Here is a 24,247-nt window from a genome sequence, read left to right as displayed (position 1 = left end):
CGAGTTTGTATTGGGGCCAAGTGGTATTACAGAAGAAAATAAGACGTTTAGGTTTTAGGTCAGGTGTTAGTCGAAGGGGTTTTAGGTTTTTAAGAACACAGGCTAAGGGGGAAGAGGGAGGAATGGATGGCGGAAGGTTGCCCATAGTGGAGAAGGTAAGTTTAAAGAGGAAGGTAGAGACATGGAGAAATGGAGGTGGGCAGCTACACTGTATATATTTAGTGGAGTCTGATGAGAAAGACCCTAAACGCTGGCTGATTTGGGAAAGGTCTGATAGAGAAAAAGGCACATGTACCCTGACTATGCCTTCAGCTCCAGCCACCTCTCTAAGAGGAAATTGTTGGGCAGGTGGGGGAGAGCTAATTGCTAAATTAAACTGTAAGCCAGACCGGGTGTGAGGTCTGCTTCCAGTAGGCGTCCCTGACTGAGTCCTGGGCTGTAATGTGGGTGAGCAGCCAAAGCAGGTGTCCCCGCAATTGACCTGCCACCAAGGGAATGTGGGTGAATGATCAAGGTAGGCGTCCCCGCAGTGATCAGACACCAAGGGAAGACTGTCTTCCCAAGTCAGTAACTGAGGTCAGAGTTTTTGAATGCACGGATGAAGTGTGTCTCCTTTTTGTCTCTGCCAGGAGGGGTGAGAAACTGAAATTGAAAGGAGAGAGATTGAAGGGAGGCGAGAGAGGTTAGGTAGAGAGCGAAAAACCTGCTTACCCGAGTGTGAAGAACCACTTACCAATTTGAAATTGGTGAGATGGTCCTTGGGCTGGCTGGTTTGATGACCCAAGGTCGTAGGTGGATCTCCTCATGGAGGGAGTGTGAGGACAGGGGACCGGTCTCCCAAAGGAGTTCCCCTGTTCTGGGTTTTTGGCACCAAATGTTACGCACGTCCATATAAGCAACCACCTGATCTGGTTTAGTGTGAGCAACAAGGCTGTTTATTCACTTGGGTGCACGTGGGCTGAGTCCAAGAAAGGAGTCAGGGAAGGGTTGTGGGGTTATCATTGGTTCTTACAGGTTTGGGATAGGCGGTGGTGTTAGGAGCAATTTTTGCAGTCAGGGAATGGATGTTTACAAAGTACATTCTCAAGGGCTGGGAGGATGTTACAAAGTACATTGACAAGGATGGAGAATATGACAAAGTACATTATCACAAGGTGGGGATGGGGTGGGGGATGTCATGATGGTGGCTTGACCATGTGCAGCCAGCTCAAAGGACTTTATAGTATGGATCCTCCAAATTCATAAAAATTGTTTTGGTTATTTGTATTCATATGTTCTATGCAGCTCCATATGATTTCTAGCATCAGTTTGTCAATTAAAAACAAAAATGCCTGCTGGGGTTTTGATTGGGAATGCACTGAATCTATAAACCAGTTTAGGGAGAAGTGAACGTGTTAATAGTTGGTTCTTTTAAACCATGAATGAGGTACATCACTCCATTTATTTAGGTCTTTAATTTCTCTCAATGATGTTTTGCAGTTTTCAGTGTGGAGATACTGTATATGCTGATCTTACATCTTGCAACCTTATTAAATCACTTATTCTAATTGCTGTTTTATATATTTTTTAGTATTTTTGTACATAAACGATCTTGTCATCTGTGAATAAACAGCTTCACTTTTTATTTTTCTGATCTGAATGCCTTTTCTTTTTCCTATTGTACTAGGGGAAAGCTATAGTACATTGTTGTGACAGAGTGGAGCAAACATCCTTGTTCTCAATCTATTAATTAAAAAGTAGTTGGGGGCCAGGCATGGTGGCTCACACCTGTAATCCCAGCACTTTGGGAGGCCAAGGCGGGTGGATCACCTGAAGTCAGGAGTTCGAGACCAGCCTCTACTAAAAATACAAAAATTAGCTGGGTGTGGTGGCATGTACCTGTAATCAGCTACTTGGGAGGCTGAGACACCAGAATTGCTTGAACCTGGGAGTCGGAGGTTGCAGTGAGTGGAGATTACACCACTGCAGTCCAACCTGGATGACAGAACGAGACTCCCTCTCAAAAAAAAAAAAAAAAAAAAAAAGTAGTTGGGTATGAAGACATGGGGAGTTGGAAGCATTCATTCAGCTTTTCACCAAGTATAATCTTAGCTCTAAATTTTTCATAGATGACCTTTATCTGGTTGCCCCTCTGTAATCTCTACTTTCCACACCTCCATTATCAGACAACCACGGTTCGGCTTTCTGGAGAGAGAGTATTTTACATTTTCTGCTATTTTCTGTAAATGGAATATGTTGTATAGTTTTAATCTAGTTTTTTCATGTAGCATAGTGTTTTTATGGCTCACTCATGTTTTAGCACACATCAATTCTAGCATGTCCATTTTTTAAAAAAATGCAACATTGTCTTTAATTCTTTGTTGATACTGCGTTTTGTCCATTCAGAAGATTTAAAAAATTTGGGGCTGTCACAAAAATGCTTCTACCAAAATTTACATAAAAGGCTTTATATGGCCATGTGTTTTCACTTCTTTATCATAGGTATGTAGGAGTGGAATTGCTATGTTATATAAGTACATGTTTAACTTCTTGGGAAAAAACCAAATTGTTTACAAAATGACTGTACCATTTTACATTCTGACCACCACTTGGTATTCACAATCTTCTATATTATTTGCCATTCTGGGGTATATTTAACAGTATCTTACTGTGATTTTGATTTGTAGTTCAATAGTGATGAGGGATGTAGGGGATCTTTTTATGTGCTTACTAGACATTCCTGTATCTTCTTTGGTGAAATGTCTATTCAGACATTTTGTCCATTTTAAAATTGTGCTGTCTTATCAAGTAGTAAGAATGTATGTATTTTGGATACAAGTTCTATGTCATATATGTGATTTACATATATTTTCTCTCAGCCTGTGGCTTTTTTTTTTTTTTTTTTTTTTTTTTTTTTTTTTGAGATGGAGTCTTGCTCTGCTTCCCAGGCTGGAGTGCCGTGGCGTGATCTCAGCTCACTGCAACCTCTGCCTCCCAGGTTCAAGCAGTTCTCCTGCCTTAGCCTCCCAAGTAGCTGAGATTGCAAGTGCCCACTACTATGCCTGGCTAATTTTTATATTTTTAGTAGAGATGGGGTTGCACCATGTTGGCCAGGCTGGCTTCAACTCCTGACCTCAAGTGATCCGCCCACCTCAGCCTCCCAAAGTGCTGGGATTACAGGCATGTGCCACCGTGCCCAGCCAGTCTGTGACTTCTTAATAGTGTCTTTTGAAGCATAAAACTTTAATATTGATGATACATAATTTAAGGTTTATTTTTGAGAATAGAACTTTCGGTGTCATAGCGAAGAAATCTTTGACTAAACCAACCTCACGATTATTTAATCTTACAGCTTTTTCTAGAATTTTTAAAATTTAGTTCTTACATTTTGGTCTGTGATCCATTGTGAGTTAATTTTTTGTTTTGTTTGTATATATGTATTTTTGCATATGGATATTTGCATATTCATTTTACCCAGCACAGTTTATTGAGAAGGCTGGTTTTTTCCCCCATTGAATTGCCTTGGTACCTTTATTCAAAATCAGTTAACCATAAATGTGTGTGTTTTTTTCTGGACCATTTGTTCTGTCTCATTTAAATATTTTTCTGTCTTGGTACCAGTCCTGACTATCTTGATTATTATAGCTTTATTGTAACTTCAAATCCAGTAAGTCTTACAGCTTTGTTCATTTTTATAATGGCTTTGGCTATTTTAGGTTTTTGTATATTTATATATATTTAAGGATCTGCTTGTCAGTTTATACCATAAAGCCTGTCAGGGTTTTGATAGGAAATGATTTGAATCTATAGATTTAATTTGGGGAGAGCTGCAGTCTTAACTGTATTGTGTCTCTAGCCTATGAACATGGGTTGCTTCTGCATATATTTATCTTTTATTTCTTTCAGTGATATTTTGTATTTTTCAGTGTGTAAGTCTTATACTTTTGTTAAATCACTTCCAAATATTTTATTCTTAATAGGATTATGAATGGAATTGTATCTTATTTCATTTTCATTTTATTCGTTGCCAGTATATAGAAATACAGTTGGTTTTTGCATATTGATCTTATATTCTGTGACCTTGATATAATCTTTTATTAGATCTAGTAGTTTATATTTTTAGATTCCTTAACATTTTCTATCTACAGGATCAGTCTACTATGATAAACATAGTTTCATTTCTTTTTTTCCAGTCTGTATGCCTTTAATGTATTTTCTTGCCTTATTGTACTGGCAAGAGTCTCCAGTATGGTGTTCATTGGAAGTGGTGAGAGTGGACCACCTTTGCTTGTTCCTGAAGCATATTGCAATCCCACAGATCCACCAAGAATATAACAAAAATCAGCCAGGTACAATGGCTCATGCCTGTAATACCAGTGGTTTGAGAGGCCAAGGCCAGAGGATCACTTGAGGCCAGGAATTTGAGATCTTCTTGTCAACACAGGGAGACCCTTGTCTCTACAAAAAACATGTGTGGTGGTGTACAACTGTAGTCCTCGCTACTCAAGAGGCTGAGGCGAGAGGATAGCTTGAGTCCAGGAGTTTAGTGCTACAGTGAGCCATGATCATGCCACTTCACTCCAACTCGGCAACAGAATGAGACCTTATCGCTAAAAATATAAAACAACAAAAATAACATTTACACAATGAACAAAGGAATTGAAAGGGGACACTAAACAAAAATATTTGACAGAAATGATGGTAGTACAGGAAGAACAGAGGAACAAAACAGATGAGACATTTAAAAAATAGGAAAATGGTAGACATAATCCAGACAAGTTAGTAATTTCATTGCATGTGCATAGTCTAAATATTCCAATCAAAAGAGATTATCAGGTTCTATGACAATTCAAAATCCTATTATATGCTGTCTACAGGAAACACACTTCAGCTGTAAAAGCACAAATAAGTTGAAAAGGATTGAGAGATACACCAGGCAAACTGTATTCATGAGAGAACTAGAGCCTGAGTCAAAATAGATTTTAAGACAAGAAATATTACTAGAGACCAGGAGCAAAATTTCGTAGTGTTAAAAGGATTAATACATTAGGAATACATAGCAATTTTTGTTGTCTATTTAACAGCAGAGCTTCAAAATATATGAAGTAAACACTGACAGAATTGAAAGGATTAGTAGGAGTTCAACAATTATAGTTTGTGATTTCAAAAGTCTTTCAATAATAGAACCACTAGACTGAAATTAGTAAAGGTAGAGCTTGAAAAGTATTACCAACCACTTTGATCTGATATATAATCTTTTTTTCAAGATTTATGGGCTGTTCTCCAGGATAGGGCATATAATCTAGGAACATAACACAAGTTCAATACATTGAAAAGAATGAAATCATTTGAAGTTTGTCCACTGACTGCGATGGAATTCCATTATAAATCAATATCAGAAAGAAATATGAGAATTTAGATAACATATTTATAAATGGACCAAGGACAACTTCACAAGAGAAGTTAGAAGAAAATATTTTGAACTCAGTGGAAGTGAACACACATCAAAATTTATGGGATGCAGCTAAAGCAGTACTTTCAGGGAAATTTAGATCATGTTTATGAGAAAAAAATGGTTTTGATCCAGTCATCTTAAGTTTCCATCTTATGAATGAAAAGAACAGAATATACTCAAAAGCAAGCTCAAGAAAGGTTCCAGTGGAAATCAGTGAAATAAACACAAGAAAAATAATAGAGAAACATCATTGAAACACAAAGTTGGTTCTTTCAAAAGTTATTTGAGTTAGACTGACCATGAAAAAAAAAAAAAACGCGAATTTCCAAAATCAGGCATAAAAGAGGGGACGTTACCATCCTAAAGAAAAATATTACAAAGGGTTTTTTTTTGTAGAGACAGAGCTTTGCTCTTGTCACCCAGGCTGGAGTGCAGTGACATGATCTTGGCTCACTGCAACGTCCGCCTCCTGGGTTCAAGTGATTCTCCTGCCTCAGCCTCCTGAGTAGCTGAGATTACAGGTGCCCACCACCACGCCCAGATAATTTTTGTATTTTTAGTAAAGACGGGATTTCACCATGTTGGCCAGGCTGGTCTCGAACTCCTGACCTCAGGTGATCCACCTCGCCCAGCCTACAAAGGAAATTTATGATCAACTTGCTATCAGTAACTTGGGCAAATCTTGCAAAGACATACATAACAAAAAAAGGCTCAAAAAAAAAAAAGAAACTTTGAGTACAGAGAGCAGTGTAGACCCAGGTAACTTTACAGCTGAATGTTTTCAAACATAAGAAGCATTATTACCTACATTCCAAAAGAGTTTGTATTAGGGTAAGGGTAGAGAAAATGCTTTCCGCTCATTTCTGTGAGTGCAGTGATACTGCTGCCAATAGTAGGCAAAGATCACAAGAAAAGAAAATTCCAGATTATTATTCCTCATGAATATACATGCAGAAATTGTTACCAAATGACAGGAAACGGAATCCTGGTTTGTTTATTTATTTATTTATTTATTTATTTTTTATTTTTTATTTTTTTTTGAGACGGAGTCTCGCTCTGTCGCCCAGGCTGGGATGCAGTGGCCGGATCTCAGCTCACTGCAAGCTCCGCCTCCCGGGTTTACGCCATTCTCCGCCTCAGCCTCCCCAGTAGCTGGGACTACAGGCGCCCGCCACCTCGCCCGGCTATTTTTTTGTATTTTTTAGTAGAGACGGGGTTTCACTGCGATAGCCAGGATGGTCTCGATCTCCTGACCTCGTGATCCGCCCGTCTCGGCCTCCCAAAGTGCTGGGATTACAGGCTTGAGCCACCGCGCCCGGCCGGAATCCTGGTTTATATTTAAAGTATTTTATACCATGACCAAGTTGGGATTATCCCAGAAATGGAAGGTTGGTTTGACATTTGTAAGTCAGTTCATATGATATACTTTATTAATAAAATAATAGGCAAAAACCACATGATCCTTTCAGTAAATGCAGAAAAAAAAAACGCATCTGGGAAAAATCTAAAACTCATTCAGGATAAAGTATTTGAATCAACTAGACATACAGAAGGGAACTTTCTGATATAGAGCATGTACAAAAATTTTATTGTTATTGTATTTTAGTTTTAATTTTTAAATTTGTGTCCTTGATCCTTTTTTTTTTTTTTCTTTTTTGAGACAGAGTCTCATGCTTATGACTCATGCTTATGGCTCACTGCAGCCTGGACCTCCCAGGCACAAGTGATTCTCCTGCCTCATCCTCCCAAGTAACTGGGACTACAGGCATGCACCATCATGTCGGGCTGATTTTTTTGTTTTTTGTAGAGACGAGGTTTCGCCATGTTGGCCAGGCTGATCTCGAACTCCTGAGCTCAAGCTATCTGCTAGCCTCTGCCTCCCAAAGTGCTGTGATTACAGGCGTGAGCCACTATGCCCGGCTCTGATCCACTTATAATTAATGTTTGTTTATGGTGTTATATTAAGAGCTCCATTCCCCACTGCGTTTGTTTCTTCTGTATTGGTATCTGGTTGTTCCCCACCATTTATAGAGAAGATTATCTTACGCCATTGAATTCCTTTGGTACCTTTGCCAAAAATCAGGTCTCCTTTTGTTCTCTCTATCCTGTTTTATTGATCTATAAGTTGATCAAATACTACATTGTCTTGAGTATTCTAGCTTTAATAGTGTGTCAAATCTGATACTATAAATATTTCAACTTTGTTCTCATTTTCCAAAGTAGTTTGAGCTATTTTAGGCTCTTTACATTTCCATGTAAATTTTAGGGTCATTATGTCAGTCCTCCAAGACGACTTTCTGGGATTTTTAGTGTGGTTGTATTGAATTTGTAGAACACTTTGGAGAGAATTGCCATTTTAATGCATAAACAAGATACATCTCTTTTTAATCAGGTCTTTTTCAATTTTTCTCAGCATTGTTTCATAGTTTTTCAATTTGTAGCTTTGTAGAAGTCTTGTATGTATTTTGATAAATGTATCATTTTTATTCTATTTTTAATGGAGTCAAAAGATTTTATTTTCTGATTGTTGCTAATATACAATGAAACAATTGATTTTTGGGTATTGTGCTTGTATTCCTCAATCTTGCTAAATTAATATATTTCTGAACCTTCTTTCTAGGATTCACTTTATATACAGTGAATTCACTTTATATAAACAGTAGTTCTAGGAACTCAAATAGTTGAGAGTTTTTCTTTATATTAGTGCCCCACAGCTAATACCTTCAGAAATAATGATCAAAATATAAAATATGTATTTTAATAGCCCTAATAACACTTTCACTCTACATACTGATAAAAAAAAATGCTGAAACTAATAGATGGAAAATTGAGAGGAAACTTTATAAACAGTGGATCAAGTTGACACTGTCTGAAGCTACTCACCAATCTTAACATTACTAGTAAATGGAACAAACAGACCTTATGTGTCTGCATATGTGATTTGATAGAACATTGCATTAGGTCTTTTTTATATCTCTCTCTTGTGGTCGTATTTATTGTTACTTTCTTTAACATATGAAACATACATAGAAATAGCTGTTATAATACTGTTGTCTGTTGATTTCCATACTTCTGATAGTTCTGAGTCTGTTTTTATTGATTGATTTTTCTCTTGGTTATGGATTATATTTTCCTGTTTCTTTGCATACCTGGTTTGTTGTTGTTGCTTGTTTCTTTATTGATGTCATTGTGAATTTTATGTCACTGGGTTCCAGCTTTTGCATCTCTTTAGGTAGTATTGGGTTTTGTTGTAACATATAGTCTAGCTAATTGGAATCTATTTGATTATTTTTAGCTTTATCTTTTAAATGTGTTTGCACAAGTTCAGCACTTTAGTGTGGGACTAATTTATTTTGTTACTAAGGAAATACATTCCTGAGGACCCTACCTAGAACCCCATGTATTATGTCGTCTTTCCTCTGTGACTCTTAGGTTTGTTCTCACATATCCACAGTACTCACTCATAGACTCAAGAGGACCTTTCTTCAAAGCATATATGCACACAAACGCTCCTGCATACTGTTGGGCACAATCTTGTTCTCTCTCTCCCCCTTTCTCTTTGCTGCTCCCTCTTTTCAGGAACACTGCCTTGCAAATTCTAAGCATTTTTCCCCTGTCATTGACACCCCAAAACGCTTAGCTTTTCAACTCACCAAAATTGTCAGACTGTGTTAGGCTTCTCTATTCTTACATTATAGCCTAGAGCTTGCCTGTAGGTGGTAAAATGGTGTATTGTAACAGTCATCTTAGTTTTTTATTTCCTACCTCAGGAATTACAGCCCTGCCCTGCCTTTTTTTGGTGTCTTGAAATTGTTGTTTTATATATTTTGTTTTGTTTTCTGTTTTTGTCCTCAGGTGGGAGAGTAAACCCAGTCCCTGTTATTCCATCTTGCATGAAAGCAAACTTTTACAGATTTGCTTTTTTAAATGTATTAGGTGATACAAGAATTTGGGGAAACAAAAGATAAAGATCTTCTGCTTAAGAAAATACAAGTGAGGCCTGGTGCAGTGGCTCACGCCTGTAATCCTAGCACTTTGTGAGGCCAAGGTGGGTGGATTGCTTGAGCCCAGGAGTTCAAGACCAGCATAGTGAAAATGACGAAACCCCTGACTCTACAAAAAATTTAAAAAATTTGCCAGGCATGGTAGTGCTTGCCTGTAGTCCCAGCTACTTGGGCCTGATATGGTAAGATCACCTGAGCCCAGGGACGTCGAGGCTACAGTGAGCCGTGATTGCACCACTGCACTGCAGCCTGGATGATCACAGAGTGAGACGCTGTCTCAAAAAACATAAGTGGTTTTTTGGTTATGTTCAAAAGTTACTTTGTTTGGATTTTGATTAGAATTTTGTTAACTATTATTTGTGTAGAACCTTATACTTTGGGAAATTGACATTTTTAAATATTTAGCCTTCCCATAAAAGTATATGCTATGTTACTTTAAGCCTTGTTTCTAGCCCATCAGTGAAGTTGTATAATTTTCTTTATAAATGGTTTATTTATTTATTAGATTTTTTTTGGTATTTTCTTTTGTTTGAATAATTAATGTTTTTTTTTTCTGTTTGGTTATTTTGGAGTAATATTTATATATTTTATTTATTAACTGACACTGGCACTAAATTTTCATAGTGAAATATGAAATTTCATAATTTCATAAATTTTCATATAATGATATTTTTGGTTGCTTTATCATTATTTTAAGTGCACTCTGTATATTTCATATGTAAGTCATTTGTGTCTTGGTATAGTTGACAGGGTTTTTTATTCTCCATTAAAAAAAATTCAGGTTATCTTTTAAAATGAAAATCTATCTTTTTCTCTGTGGTTGCTTTCTTTTTTAATATGCTGAGAAATCTTTCTCAGACCAAGAATATAAAAAACATTTTATTTTAGTACTGGTCCAGCTTTAGTTTTTTCCAAAGAGCTGTGGCTCTAACACTTTCTTTTAAAAAGTCATCTTTGTATCTAACTACATTTCTTTATATATAGTTGGCACTTCATGTCCGTGGGTTTCACGTCCATTAATTCAAGCAACTGCTGATCCTGGAAAAAAAAAAAAAAGATGAATAGTTGCATCTCTACTAAGCATATATTGACTTGTCATTATTCCCTAAGCAATAAAGTATAACAACTATTTATGTAGCATTTCCCCTGTATTAGGTATTATTAAAAATCTCAAGTTGATTTAAAGTATATGGGAGGATGTACATAGGTTATATGCAAATGCTATATCATTGTATGTTAGGCGCTTGAGCATTGGTAGATTTTTGTATCCTTGGAGACTCTGGAACCAATGCAAGTTGGCTACCAAGAGACTACTCAAGTGTGAATATCTTTTAAGGTTTTTTTATTTTTAATATCTGTTGTCTTAATACTACTCCCAAAAGATAATAATAATTTACTTTTATAAAACATTGCCTAATCAGGTTATCACTTTTATTAGATTTTTATTAAGTGTATTTTTTTCCTTTGTTCAACATATATTGACAGATGTTAAAAATTTAAGATTAGATCGGTATCTTTTATAACTAATTTTAGGGACTAGTTAAAGGCAGAAGTTTAAAAAGAATTTTCATGTAGTATTATATTGAGATCTGTTATGTCTGGGAAATTGAGAAAGTTTTCTTTTTTTTTTCTTTCTTTTTTAGAAAATCTTAATATAAGTGACAGGATCAGAATTTCTTGGCTAACATCTCAGGGCTTTTTTTGTTGCTTTTTTTTCCTATATTGATATATTTTATTAATAACCTTTGCTAAAGAAATTGTTTTTCTGTTTTTATAGTTTTGGTAAGCAGTTTGGAGGAAAAAGAGGATGTGATTGTCTTGTATTAGAGCCTTCAGAAATGATTGTGGTAAGAACTTTAAAGAATGCTGAATTGTTTTTGATATGCTTCAGTTTTAACTTTAAATGTAGTAGGCTTTAAATGCTTAAGGAGGTTTTATTACTGTGACCTTTTAGAGATTTTATCAAGTAGCGTCAGAACCGTCTACCAAGTTTATCTGTTTCTGTCTATTCAGACTTTTTTTGATCCTCAAGAGAGTGTGAAACATAATACACTTATATATAATTTGCAGATTTGGTGTTTTTTACCCCTTCTACCAGAAAACTAAAAATTTTTAAAAGGGGGCCATGAGTTTTCAAGTGACTTTTTTTTTCTTTTTTTTTTTTGAGACAGAGTTTTATTCTTGGTGCCCAGGCTGGAGTGCAGTGGTGCAATCTTGGCTCACTGCAACCTCCACCTCCCGGATGTAAGGAATTTTCCTACCTTAGCCTCCTGAGTAGCTGGGATTACAGGCACCTGGCACCATGCCCAGCTAGGTTTTGTATTTTTTAGTAGAGATGGGGGTTTCACCATGTTGGCCAGGCTGGTCTCGAACTCCTGACCTCAGGTGATCCACCTGCCTCGGCCTCCCAAAGTGCTGAGATTACAGGCGTGAGCCACCGCGGCCAGCCTCAAGTGATTTCTTCTTTCCCATTCAATTTCACTTTTTCAATAAACTTTGAATTCTGTAGTCTGTGCCCAAGACTAGAGAGAATGAAGCAGAGAAAAGTAAAAAGACATATGATTAGATCCAAGTAAGAAATGGTCTCAGTATTTTCACTTTTTAATTATTTGAGATAAGTTTTTATTTAAGGGTGTATTTAAGGAATAATTCTTTATTTTTTCTTTTTTTTTTTTTTTTTTTTTTTTTTTTTTGAGACAGAGTCTCGCTCTGTCGCCCAGGCTGGAGTGCAGTGGCGCGATCTCGGCTCACTGCAAGCTCCACCTCCCGGGTTCACGCCATTCTCCTGCCTCAGCCTCCCGAGTAGCTGGGACTATAGGCGCCCACAACTGCGCCCGGCTAATTTTTTTTGTATTTTTAGTAGAGACGGGGTTTCACCGTGGTCTCGATCTCCTGACCTTGTGATCCGCCCGCCTCGGCCTCCCAAAGTGCTGGGATTACAGGCGTGAGCCACCGCGCCCGGCAATTTTTTCTTAAAAGAGCTAAGTAGTTGATCTAACTTTAGAATATGGTTTTTGTTTGGTTGGTTTTTTTTTTTTTTTTTTTTTTTAAAGTATTAGAAGAATCAAGAACATAGCTTGCTTTTACCTTGTTCTAAGATGACCTTACTAGAAAATAGCATATACTCAGTGGACTCATTGTCCTGCTAGGATCTCATGTAGATGACCATGTCATCTGATTAGATTTGAACTGTCGAGAAGAGAAATTGAATTCTTAATGAAGCATTTTAGTGTAAGGGCTCAAAACTAAACTACTTTTCCATTTCATGGTGCTATAGTCAGATATCTTCAAATATTTTGTTTTCTCTTTCCTAAACTGGATCGTCTGTATAACCATGAACTCACTATCCCTAATTTTATGTGAGCAACTGGATTTTAAGCTCTTACAGGGCAAAGATTATGTCTTATTGTATCTCCCAGAGTATTGCAGAGTGCTGCCTGCATAGTAAGTATTCAGTAAATCTTTCTTGAATTCAAGTTTGTTCAAGGATGGAGTATGTATTGTTTCAAATTTGTTTTCTTTAAGCACTGAATATATGGGATTCCTATTAGAGCCTCAGAATTCTTTCTTTTAAATGTATGTATTGAGGAACATGGCAAGGAAACTGCCCAGGCAGTATTGATTTTTCTCACTTTTTAGTTGTATTTTGTATTTCTCATACTGTATGCAAAAGAAATACTGCTTTTACTTCAGTGTTATACATCCTGTTTTAGTGCTTATTTTACGTACTTTATGTAATATTTTCATACGAGGAGGAAGAAAAGGAGAAATCATAGGCATAGCTATAAATGACATTGTTGGTGCAATCGATAAATTCAAAATATGGACTGCAGATTGGATAATATCAAATTCCCTGAGTTTGATAACCATATTGTGGTTCTGTAAGACAAAGTCCTTATTGTTAGCAAATACATGTTGACATATTTTGGGTTCAAGAAGCATTATATCTCCAATTTATTCTTCACTATTTCAGAAAAACAAGTATATAAAATAAAAAGTCACATCAAGTACATATATTTATGGCTGGTAGTTTTTAAATTTAATTTATTGATTGGTATAATTTTAAATGCTTTATGAGTTATAGGAGAAAATCCAAAATAGGTGAAATTTTTCAGAATTGTTAAAAATGACTGGTCAAATGGTTTTGTCTGTTTGTACAGATTTGAATAACTCCACTGGTGATTGGAAATGTCTGTTACTGAACACATTCTTGATCGCCTGATAAGTTAGTCATCTTAATCTGACACATTATAAAGTAATCTCCTTGTTTTAACTTCTTCTTCTTTTTTTTTTTTTAAAGAAACAGAACCTTGCCCAGAGTGGAGTGCAGTAGTGCAGTAGCTCACTGCAGCCTTGAACTCCTGGGCTCAAGTGAGCCTCTCTCCTCAGCCTCTCAAGTAGCTGGGACTACAGATGCATCCCACCATACCAGCTAATTATTTGTTGTTGTTGTTGTTGTTGTTGTTGTTGTTGTAGAGACAGCCTTGCTATGTTTCACAGGCTGATCTCAAACTCTTGACCTCAAGCAATCCTCCCACCTCAACCTCCCCAAGTGTTGGACTTATAGATGTGAGCCACTATGCCTGGCCCAAAGTATACTTTTAGGCAAGAAGCATTATTTAATGTAAGAATGGTACTGTATAGTGATAAAAGGTTAATTGTATCAAGGTTACACAATCCTGAAGCTTTACATGCCTTCAAAATATATAAAACAAAAATTGTCCTTAGTAAAATCAGAACTAGAGAAACTCACAATCACAGTGGGAGATTTTTATTTTTAGGTTTTTTTTGTGATGGAATTTTGCTCTATAATCTAAGCTGTAATGCAGTGGCACAATCTCAGCTCACTGCAACCTCTGCCTCCCAGGCTTAAGTGATTCTCCTGCCTCAGCCTCCCAAGTAACTGGGATTACAGGTTGCCCCACCACACCCAGCTAATTTTTGTATTTTTAGTAGAGATAGTGTTTCGCCATGTTGGCCAGGCTGGTTTTGAACTCCTGACCTGAGGTAATCCTCTTGCCTCGGCCTCCCAAAGTGCTGGGATTACAGGCATGAGCCACTGTGCCTGACCGAGAGATTTTAATGTACCTCCAAAGTAACTGACAAAACCACCAGCACAAATCAGTTAAGGATATTGAGGATTTGAACCTCATCATGTACACATTTTACCTAAGAGACATACAGGGAACACTACACCTATCAACAACAGAGTGTGCCTACTTTTCAAGTGTGCTTGGAATGTTTTTTAAATTTGACCATATACTGAGACATGAAGCAAGTCTCAAAATTTCAGTATTTGAAATTTTATAGTTTCTGACCACCATGAAATTAATTTAAAAACCAATTATAAAAACACAGCTAGAAAAAAATACAAATTCTGAAATTCAGGCATATGCTCTAAATTGCTTGTAAAAGAAGAATTACTTAGAAAATTAGAAAATATTTTAAATGAATAAATTTGACCTATTAAAATGTGTAGAATTCAGTGTAAGCCTTTCTTGTTGTGAAATTTAAGCCCTAGTAGTATAAGAGCAAAGGCTAACAGTAAAGTGTTCATGTCAGGAAATTAAAAGAGCAGTATATGAATAGAAATCACAAGCCAAGAAATAATAAAGATCAATATAAAAATAAATATCAATGGCATAAAAGCAAACTTAGGATAATGAGGATTGACAAAGGACAAGGTTGAGTCTCAGAAAAGACTAAGGAAATTGATAAACCCCTGTCAGAGATAATCAAAAATAAAACATGCCATACGATCAGTATCAGGAATGAAAAAGGATTCACTACTATGATCAAGCAAACATTTTTAAAATGCTAATAAGGGAGATGGTATGGAAAGCTTAAAGCTAGTAAGTTTGAAGTTCTAGTCAAATTCCTTTAAAAAAAAATCACCAAAGTAGCGCATACACACACAAATAGAAGATCTGCAGAGAAAGTGAATCTGTAATTATAAACATTTTCATTTAGAAATTCAGACCCATGTGACTTCACTGGTAAATTTTTCCAAACATTTAAAGAAGAAATAATACTGAGCATCTAACAGGAAAAAAAAAATATTAACTTCTTTGCCTTATTTTATGAGCCTATTATAATTTTTATAACAGCCTAACAAGGGCATTATACAAAAGCAGTATTATAGGTTAGTATTTTTAAATAAAAATAAATGTAAAAATCTAAATATTTTAGGTAGTTGAATCTCAGTGTACATACAAAGGATAAAACAACATGACTACATTGAATTTAGTTCCAGAATCACAAGTTGATTTAGCATTTGAAAATATATGGGATTCACTACATTGATATAATTAGAGAAAAAAAATCGGGTAATAATTTCTGTAGATGCAGAAAAAGCTCTTGATAATCAAAACCCATTCATGATTTTAAAAGCTTTTAGCAAGCTAGGAAGAGAATGAAACTTTTATAACGTAATTGTTACCTGCAGAAACCCTATAATAAACATTGAAAACTTTCTCCCAACATTTGGGATTATATGAAGAAAGCTCACCATACCAAAACTATTGGCTAGGAGATGCATTTAGGCAGGGGAAGAAAGAGATTGGAAAAAAATATAAAACTGTGATTTACAGATGACATAATTTATATGTAGAAAACCCCAAATAACCTAAGTGTGAACTTTTGAAATTTATGTCATTTCAGCAAGGTCGTTGGATACTTGTTCATACATAAAAATCAACTGTATTTCTCCTTACAAGCAAGTAGAAAATTGAATTTTATAGACATACCATTTATGAACATCAAAACCATCTATATACATCAGATTAAATCTAAAAAAAAGTTGTAGGAGACCTTTACACAGAAAACCATAAAAAGTTGTTTTTAGATCTTCTTTAAATCAGTTGAGACAATATTTTTAAGATATAAATTATCTCAAAATTTGTCTAAAATTTAGTGCAATTCCCATCATAATCCCAGGATATTTTTTAAATAGGGATAAAGGAATTGATCTGTAACATATGTCACATAAGGGAAGAAGAATACATTTACAAAAACTGTATGAAAAATACTTAAGCTGGGTGTCGTGACACACGTCTGTAGTCCCCATTATTCCTGTCTGTGAATAGCCACTGCACTCCAGCCTGGGCAACATAGACTCCATCTATAAAACCAACAAACAAAACACTTAAGATTAAACTTAACAAATGTGCAGAAACAATGTATTTAAATACCCCTGAAATAAAAAAATTAAACTTGAGAAAAAAAGAGATGCCATGTTCTTAGGTATGGAGTTACCAGAATAAGGATATTACTTTTTGTTAGTTTACCCTATGAATATAATGAAATCCCAGTGAAATATACCATCAGGTATAGTGTTTATTTTGTTTTGCATTTTGTGCCATTTAAAAGAATAAAAAAGCAAAGAGAACTAGAAGAAACCTGAGAAAGAAGAGCAATTTTAGGAGAGCCATGTAAATATTTTTATATACTAAAAACAATTCAAAAGGAGAAAATATTTACTCTTTCCCCCAAAAAACAAAATACATGATTCTAATATATGTAAAATTTTGGTATAGCTCCACGAATAATTATTATTTCTGGTGACTTTAAGAGACAGTATTTTACCTGTACATTCCTAATGTAGTATGTCCCCTAGCACAGAAAGAGCCAGTTGTCTCATTGTTGGTGTTACTAGTGGTCTTTTTTTAATATTAGTATTATTTTTGAGACGGAGTCTCGATCTGTCGCCCAGGCGGGAGTGCAGTGGCATGATCTCAGCTCACTGCAACCTCCACCTCCTGGGTTCAAGTGATTCTCCTACCTCAGCCTCCCGAGTAGCTGAGATTACAGGCACACGCCACCACTCCCAGCTAATTTTTATATTCTTAGTAGAAATGGGGTTTGACCATGTTGGTCAGGCTAGCCTCAAACTCCTGACCTCAGGTGATCCACCCACCTCAGCCTCCTGAAGTGCTGGGATTACAGGCGTGAGCCACTGAGCCCAGCCTACTAGTGGTCTTTTTACAGTTTTCTGTACAGTCATGCACTGCAGAGCAATGTTTTGGTTATGACCGATCACATGTATGACAATGGTTCCATAAAATTATAATACTGTGTTTTTACTGTATCTTTTCTGTGTTTCGGTACACAGATACTTAACATTGTGTTATAATTGCCTACGGTGTTCAGTATAGTAACATGCTTTACAGGTTGGTAGCTTGGGAGCAATAGGCCATACTATATAGCCTAGATAAGTAGTAGGCTGTACTGTCTATGTGTAAGTGCACTCTATGATGTTCACACAATGACAAAATTGCCTAACAATTAATTCCTCAGAATGTATCCTTATCGTTTAAGTGACACATGGCTGTATATGTGTGTGTATAGATGCCCATTATATGTAACTAATTATAATTAATTTAACATAACACATATACATAAATCTATACATATATAAATATTAGTATTCAAATTAGTATCCAGGATGATGGAACCAGGATGTTAGTGGTAATGTTGATTTTGTTAATTTAAAGCAATTATATATGTATGGGTAATATTTATGTATAAATTATGAAAAATTCTATATATTATGATACATTTAATTGGAAATAATTGAAATTTATAATTATAATTATAGTTAATATAACTAATAGATGCATAAATAAATGTCATTAGTAATCAAGATTTTTATTTTAGCATAAGAGTTGTGTAAAATTAAAGATGTTAAGAAAAACTCCAGTCTAAAACGTCAGTAGGAAACGTCAGCATCGACACATGACTATTTTTTTCTCTTAAAAGTATTTACCAAATTTTTTCACCTTAAGAAGAAAAATGTGTTTCCTAGGGTTGTTCATTGCAAAAGCTTAGAAGCAGCGATATCCAAGCAGTTAAACCATTCCTAGTGGTTATAGAGCTCAGATTATGATGATAATAAGTAGGTGCCATTTCCCCACTAAAAGGATAACAAACCTTTGTTAAGTTAATGATTTATAGCGGGTGTGGACACCAAGAAATGTATTAGATTGGGATTTCCTTCACCAGAAAGCAGAGAAATATTTAAAATTATTGGGCTTCTCTCAGAAGTATCAGGATTCTGTGAATCTTAATACTTGGGGTCTTGACATGAGATTCTTTTTTACCTGGAAAGACTCTTCTATTTGTATTCATTGTCATTGCTGATAGGTCTGAATTTACTTCCACCACGTTATGTGCTTTGTATTTGTTCTTGTTTCCCCCCCCCCCTTTTTTTTTTTTTGCCCTCCTTTAAGTTCTTTTTTCCTTCCTCTCCTCCCCACCATACTCTTAGAGAAATGGTCTCTTCTTTTAGTGCTAATTCTGACTATTTTAAAATTCCTACTTAGGCCAGGCACAATGGCTCCCTCCTGTAATCTTTGGGAGTCCAAAGATTTGGGAGTCCAAAACTTTGGGAGTCCAAGGCTGGTGGATCACCTGAGATCAAGAGTGCGAGACCAGCCTGGCCAACATGGTGAAACCCCATTTCTACTGAAAATACAAAACTTAGCCAGGTGTGGTGGGCACCTGTAATCCTAGCTACTCGGAAGGCTGAGGCTGGAGAATCACTTGAACCCGGGACGTGGAGGTTGCAGTGAGCCAAGATTGTGCCACTGCACTCCAGCCTGGGCAACAAGAGTGAGATTATGTGTAAAAACAAGAAAAAAAAATCCTACTTAAAAACAGCTGAGGCTAACAAGTAGCTAAACTGATAAGAGTTTAATGCTAGTATCCAAATGTAATTCCTATTGTCCAGTATTTTAGCTTTGTGTATTCTGTAAATTTTGCCTTACTGTTTTATGCAGTCATTATTTATTCCTATTTAACCACGTATTTAATATTTTTTGCTTTTAATTCTTTCTTGTATATGAGACCGTCCTAATGGTAACACTTGTGTTATGTTTAAAGTACACCCATTAAAAATTCTTTCCTGAAGATCTTTTGTTGTTAAGTATCTCAGGTATTGTTTGCTTTTTTCTCTGAAAATAACTTTATTTTTCTTCATTCTTGGAGGATTGTTTTGCCATTAATACAATTTTAGGAGGAGAATAATTTTTTGTTAACACAATTAATACATTCTATTTTTTTACATTCATTGTTTTTTGAGGAGTCAGACGTTAATCTAATTGCCTTCCTGATCTCTTTTTTCTCTCTGGCTGCATTAAAAGTCTTCTGTTTGTGTTTTCTTTGTAATTTGGTATCGTGGTTTTTCATTATCCTGTTTTGGATTTTTTGGACTGCTTTGGGCATCAAAAATTCTTTTTTTCCTTAAATATTGTCTTGTTCTGTCACTTTCTTGAACTTTTTTTTTCAACCTTTCATCTGTATTGTATATTCTTAGCTTTCTTATTTTTCACCTCTTCATGATGACTTTGTGCTGTATGTTGAGTAAATCTTCTGGATTTATCTTCCCAGTTTACTATACTAACTCCCTTTTTAGTTGCATCTTAGTATGCCATTCAATTCCTTCATTTTTCTTATTTAACTCTTTTCCTCTCTCTCTCTGGTAATTTTATTGTCCTATGTTTAATTTCATTGATCTTAACTCAATTGTGTTGAGTCTGCCAATGAGCATGTCAAAGACATTCTTCATCTCTATTACTATGTCTTTTCTTTCTAACATTTTCATTTTACTTTTATATTTTTCTTTTATCTGCTAAAATTCTCCATCTGTGTGTGTTGTCTGTACCTTTTGCAGTGAACCTATAACGTATTTAATCATAGTTGATTGAAATTCTGTCTGGTAGTTCCAGCATCTGGATCCACTCTGATTTTTGTAGACTGCTCTGTTGATTGCTTTGTCTCTTGGCAGTGTTTTTTGTTTGTTTGTTTTGTTTTTTGTTTTGTGTTATTTTACCTTTCCTTTTTTATGTGAGTTATAATTTTGGATTTAATGTTAGGCATTGGGTATAGGGCTATGGCTTTTAAGCCTAGAGATGAACGCATTTCTGCTGGAGTTGAGCTAGGTTTGGATTCTCTTGCTGTTACGGTTGCCTTCAGTGCACCAGTGGTTTCAAATTTGTTTATTGTTACTTTGTCCTTGAGTTTGCTGGAAGATTTTTCTCAGTCAGTGTTCCTGCTCCACTCAGTTTTAGGCCTTCTCTGTGCTCTTGTGCTTCAGCAGGGTCTCTTCATGTTCTCATCTCTCCTGCAAATGTAGATTGCTATTGGTTGTTCCTCACTGCTTGCTAGCCTGGCAATGGGGAGGAGGGCACTTAGGGCTTTTTGTCCTGGTCAAGCCTCACCTGCTTGGTTGCTGTTTATCATCTCTGGCTCATTTTCAAGTTTTCTTTTGTTTGAAAGTTTTTAAATTTTGGCTTTCTGTTCTCTAATACTTTCGGTATATTGGAGTGTTTGCAAGTGTCATTCTGCTTTTTGGGGGGTTTATTATTTTTAATTATGTCTTGCTTCCTCACATGATTTTGATGTAGCTGGGATTTTTTTTATGTTTGTCTATGAGTTCATATGTCTTGGAACTTTAGGCACGGTAATACTTTGAGGTTTATGTTAAAGTTGCATTTTTGTTGACCTGGTACGGTGGCTCACACCTGTAATCCCAGCACTTTGAGAGGCTGAGGTGGGTGGATCACCTGAGGTCAGGAGTTTGAGATCAGCCTGGCCAACATGGTGAAACGCCATCTCTACTAAAAATACAAAATTTAGCTGGGCATGGTGGTGCATGCCTGTAATCACATCTACTTGGGAGCCTGGGGCAGGAGAATCACTTGAACCTGGGAGGTGGAGGTTGCAGTGGGCCAAGACTGCACCATTGCACACCAGTCTGGGTGACAGGAGCAAAACTCCATTTCAAAAAAAGAAAAAAAACCCTGCATTTTTGTAAGGAAGTTTTGCATTTGTTGTTTCTGCTATTGTATATTAATAGTGCTGAATGACTTTCAGTTTACTTGCACGCTTGAGGTATTATGAATTCAAACTACAGATCTGCATGAGGGATGGCTTGTGGTTTTGAATTCTCAGGGGAAGGCACTTTTTGTTTAGTTGCTTCCCCTCTTCCCCTTTTCCCAGTGCCAGGCAAGTTTTCTTCCTGTCCCCTTCTGCTTATACCTTGCTTACCCTTGTAATGAGGGTGTAGCTGTTTGGGATGAGCTTTATGAGTAGGTTTCTATTAGATTCCTCAACTTTGATAGAGTCTCTTGTTTCATCTCTTGTCTCTCTCACTCCCTACAAACATCAGAGTGAAAAATCTTTAGAGTTTAACAGAAACTGTCTGGTAGATCAAGGACTTTATTGGTTTCCCAAGTTCAAGTATTTTTGCTTTCATATCATTCTTGGCCTTTGGATTCTGCACCTTTTGTGCCATTTCAGTTGTGTTTGTGGTTTTATTTTTTAAAAATCTTAACATTGTTTTTCATGCAGGCTTTAATGTTTTAAATACCACAATTCAGTTATATTCAGTGGGAACTTTGTTAAGGGCATTTAATTCTTTATATTCCTGGAATAAAAGTCATGATTAGATTTTTCTTTGCATTTGGTACTTTTCCCAAGATTTTGAAACGTAGAAAGCCTTTTCCTAAATTTATTTTACTTTCATTTTTACTCTGTAAAGCCTTTATTGTTTAAATCTCTGCATTGCTCAATAAGTGGTAGATATTAAAAGACCTAAGAATCATGTAATGTTGGACTTTTGCCTAAAGTAGATAATCCGTTTTATATTTTGGGATAGAGCAATATGAAGTTGGACTTTTTAGTCACACTTGGGTTTTGAGTCCTGATTCACCTACTTGTGTGAATTTACTTTTTTTTTTTTTTTTGAGACAGAGTCTCACTCTGTCACCCAGGCTTGAGTGCAGTGACATGATCTCTGCTCACTGCAACCTCTGCCGCCCGGGTTCAAGCAGTTCTCCTGCCTCAGCCTCCCGAGCAGCTGAGATTACAGCGCCTGCCACCGTGCCTGGCAAATTTTTGGAGTTTTTAGTAGAGATGGAGTTTCACCATCTTCGCCGAGCTGGTCTTAAACTCCTGACCTCATGATTCACCTGCCTCGACCTTCCAAAGTGCTGGGATTACAGGCGTGAGCCACCCTTCCCAACCTGTGAATTAACTTTATGATACTCTGTACCACCTATACAATAGGAAAAGTAACTATGTAATAGGGTTATTGTGAGCCTTAAATGAGATAAGCTACAGTTTCTGGTATATGGCCTTGTGTATACCTTTTGAGGACCTTATACATTATTCCAAGGACCTATGTATTTGAGGCAAAAGGGAAAATTTAGTTAAACACCCATTTTGGCAAATGTCTTGAATATTAGGTGAACAAAGATGAATGTAATATTACATAATACAGTTCCTGCCTTAGAGAACTTGTTATCTTATTAGTGAGGTTGGTATGCTTAGTGCTATAGAAGGAGTAATACCTTTCTGGAGTAGAGGAGGGATTGGTTGAACTAGGTCATAAGATGTAGGTAGGAGGCAAATACGTTGGCAAAGACAGAATGGGCTTTTAGCCAGAAGTGACAGCTGCGTATGTAAAGGTCTGAAGGCAGTAGAGAACATGTCCCATTTTTGAAAAGTCTAGGTGTGTATACACAATAAGCCAATCGAAGTCTGAGGAGTGGTATATCTTTTGTGATTATGGAAGAGATGGCTGTTGAGATAGGTAGTGTCTAAATGATAGCATGTGAAGACAGAATGGGTATGATAACCCAAATTGAAGAAATAAGTTACTTGGCATAGTATAAGTTATTTATATATAGGGGCACAGGAATAGTCACATTGAGTTGGTTGCTACTTATTCTTGAATTCACACCTGAACAGAACAGATTAGATATCAGCTCTTAGAAATCATTAGGAAATTTTGTGTATCTAATTAGAATTTTTGTGGGAAAGCAAATAAGGGAGCAGCTTTTCCAGGATTGTACGTGTAAGATAAGGTGATAAAAGCATTTTGGGAATGGAGTTTATAATGACTTTGAATATCAAGTGTAAGAGTTTAAAATTTATTTGGTGTCAACATTAGAAGTCCCTTGTGGCATTTTGAACAGGAAACCTGAGAAATGGTGATTATCTAGGTGATTTGTCTGACCATGCAGGATAGAATTGGAGAGGAACATGCCTAAAGCAGCAGGATCACCTCTTGCTGTGGTTTGGGACTGAGGTGATTAAGACTTGAATTAAGGAGAGGTGGTAATGGGAATGAAAGAGCATTATGGGAGGGATTTATAGAGAATTGACGATCTGAGAGAGAATTGAACCAAAGATTTGGAAGACAAGCAGGGGTGCTAAGAATGTTGATATGATACAGTAGTCTCCCACACCCCCATATCTGCAGTTTCACTTTCCACATTTTCAGGACTGTGGTACTGTTAAAAGAGAGAGGAGCTAAATGATGAGAACACATGGACGCATAGAGGGGAACAACACACACTGGGGCCTTTTGGTGGAGGGTGGGAGGAGGGAGAGGATCAGGAAAAATAACTAATAGACACTAGGCTTAATACCTGAGTGCTGAAATAATCTGTATAACAAACCCGTGACACAAGTTTACCTGCGTAATAAACCTGCGCTTGTACTGCTGAACTTAAAATAAAAGTTAAAAAAAAAAAAAAAAAGAGAGACCATATTCACATAACTTTTTTTTTTTTAAGAGGCAGGGTCTTACTGTGTTGCCCAGGCTGGATGTTAACTCCTGCGCCCAAGTGATCCTTTCGCCCTAGCTTCCCTGGTAGCAGGGACTACTGGCACTCGCCACTGCGCCTGCCCCCCCACATAACTTTTATTACAGTATATTATTATATTTTATTATTAATCTCTTCTGTGCCTAATTTATAAATTAAACTTTATCATAGTTCTGTAAATACAGAAAAATACGTGGCAT

The 24,247-nt window shown here is 36.3% G+C and overlaps 1 protein-coding gene across 6 annotated transcripts in view; it reads left to right on the top strand.

Moving 5' to 3' along the window:
- RAPGEF6 (Rap guanine nucleotide exchange factor 6) overlaps positions 1 to 24,247 on the top strand; it is a 215,647-nt gene that overhangs the window by 59,251 nt on the left and 132,149 nt on the right. For 4 of the 6 annotated variants that reach the window (XM_001101427.5, XM_002804506.4, XM_001101236.5 and 1 more), the window contains exon 5: positions 11,216 to 11,285. The exons of the other annotated variants lie outside the window; for them this stretch is intronic. In XM_001101427.5, the coding sequence (XP_001101427.2) occupies positions 11,216 to 11,285 (70 nt within the window). The remainder of the gene's footprint in view (positions 1 to 11,215; positions 11,286 to 24,247) is intronic. 6 annotated transcript variants of the gene reach the window in all.

This window comes from Macaca mulatta, chromosome 6 (genome assembly GCF_049350105.2).
Source record: "Macaca mulatta isolate MMU2019108-1 chromosome 6, T2T-MMU8v2.0, whole genome shotgun sequence".
Classification (NCBI taxonomy): Eukaryota; Metazoa; Chordata; class Mammalia; order Primates; family Cercopithecidae; genus Macaca; species Macaca mulatta.
This window is presented reverse-complemented; position numbering and strand designations above follow the sequence as displayed.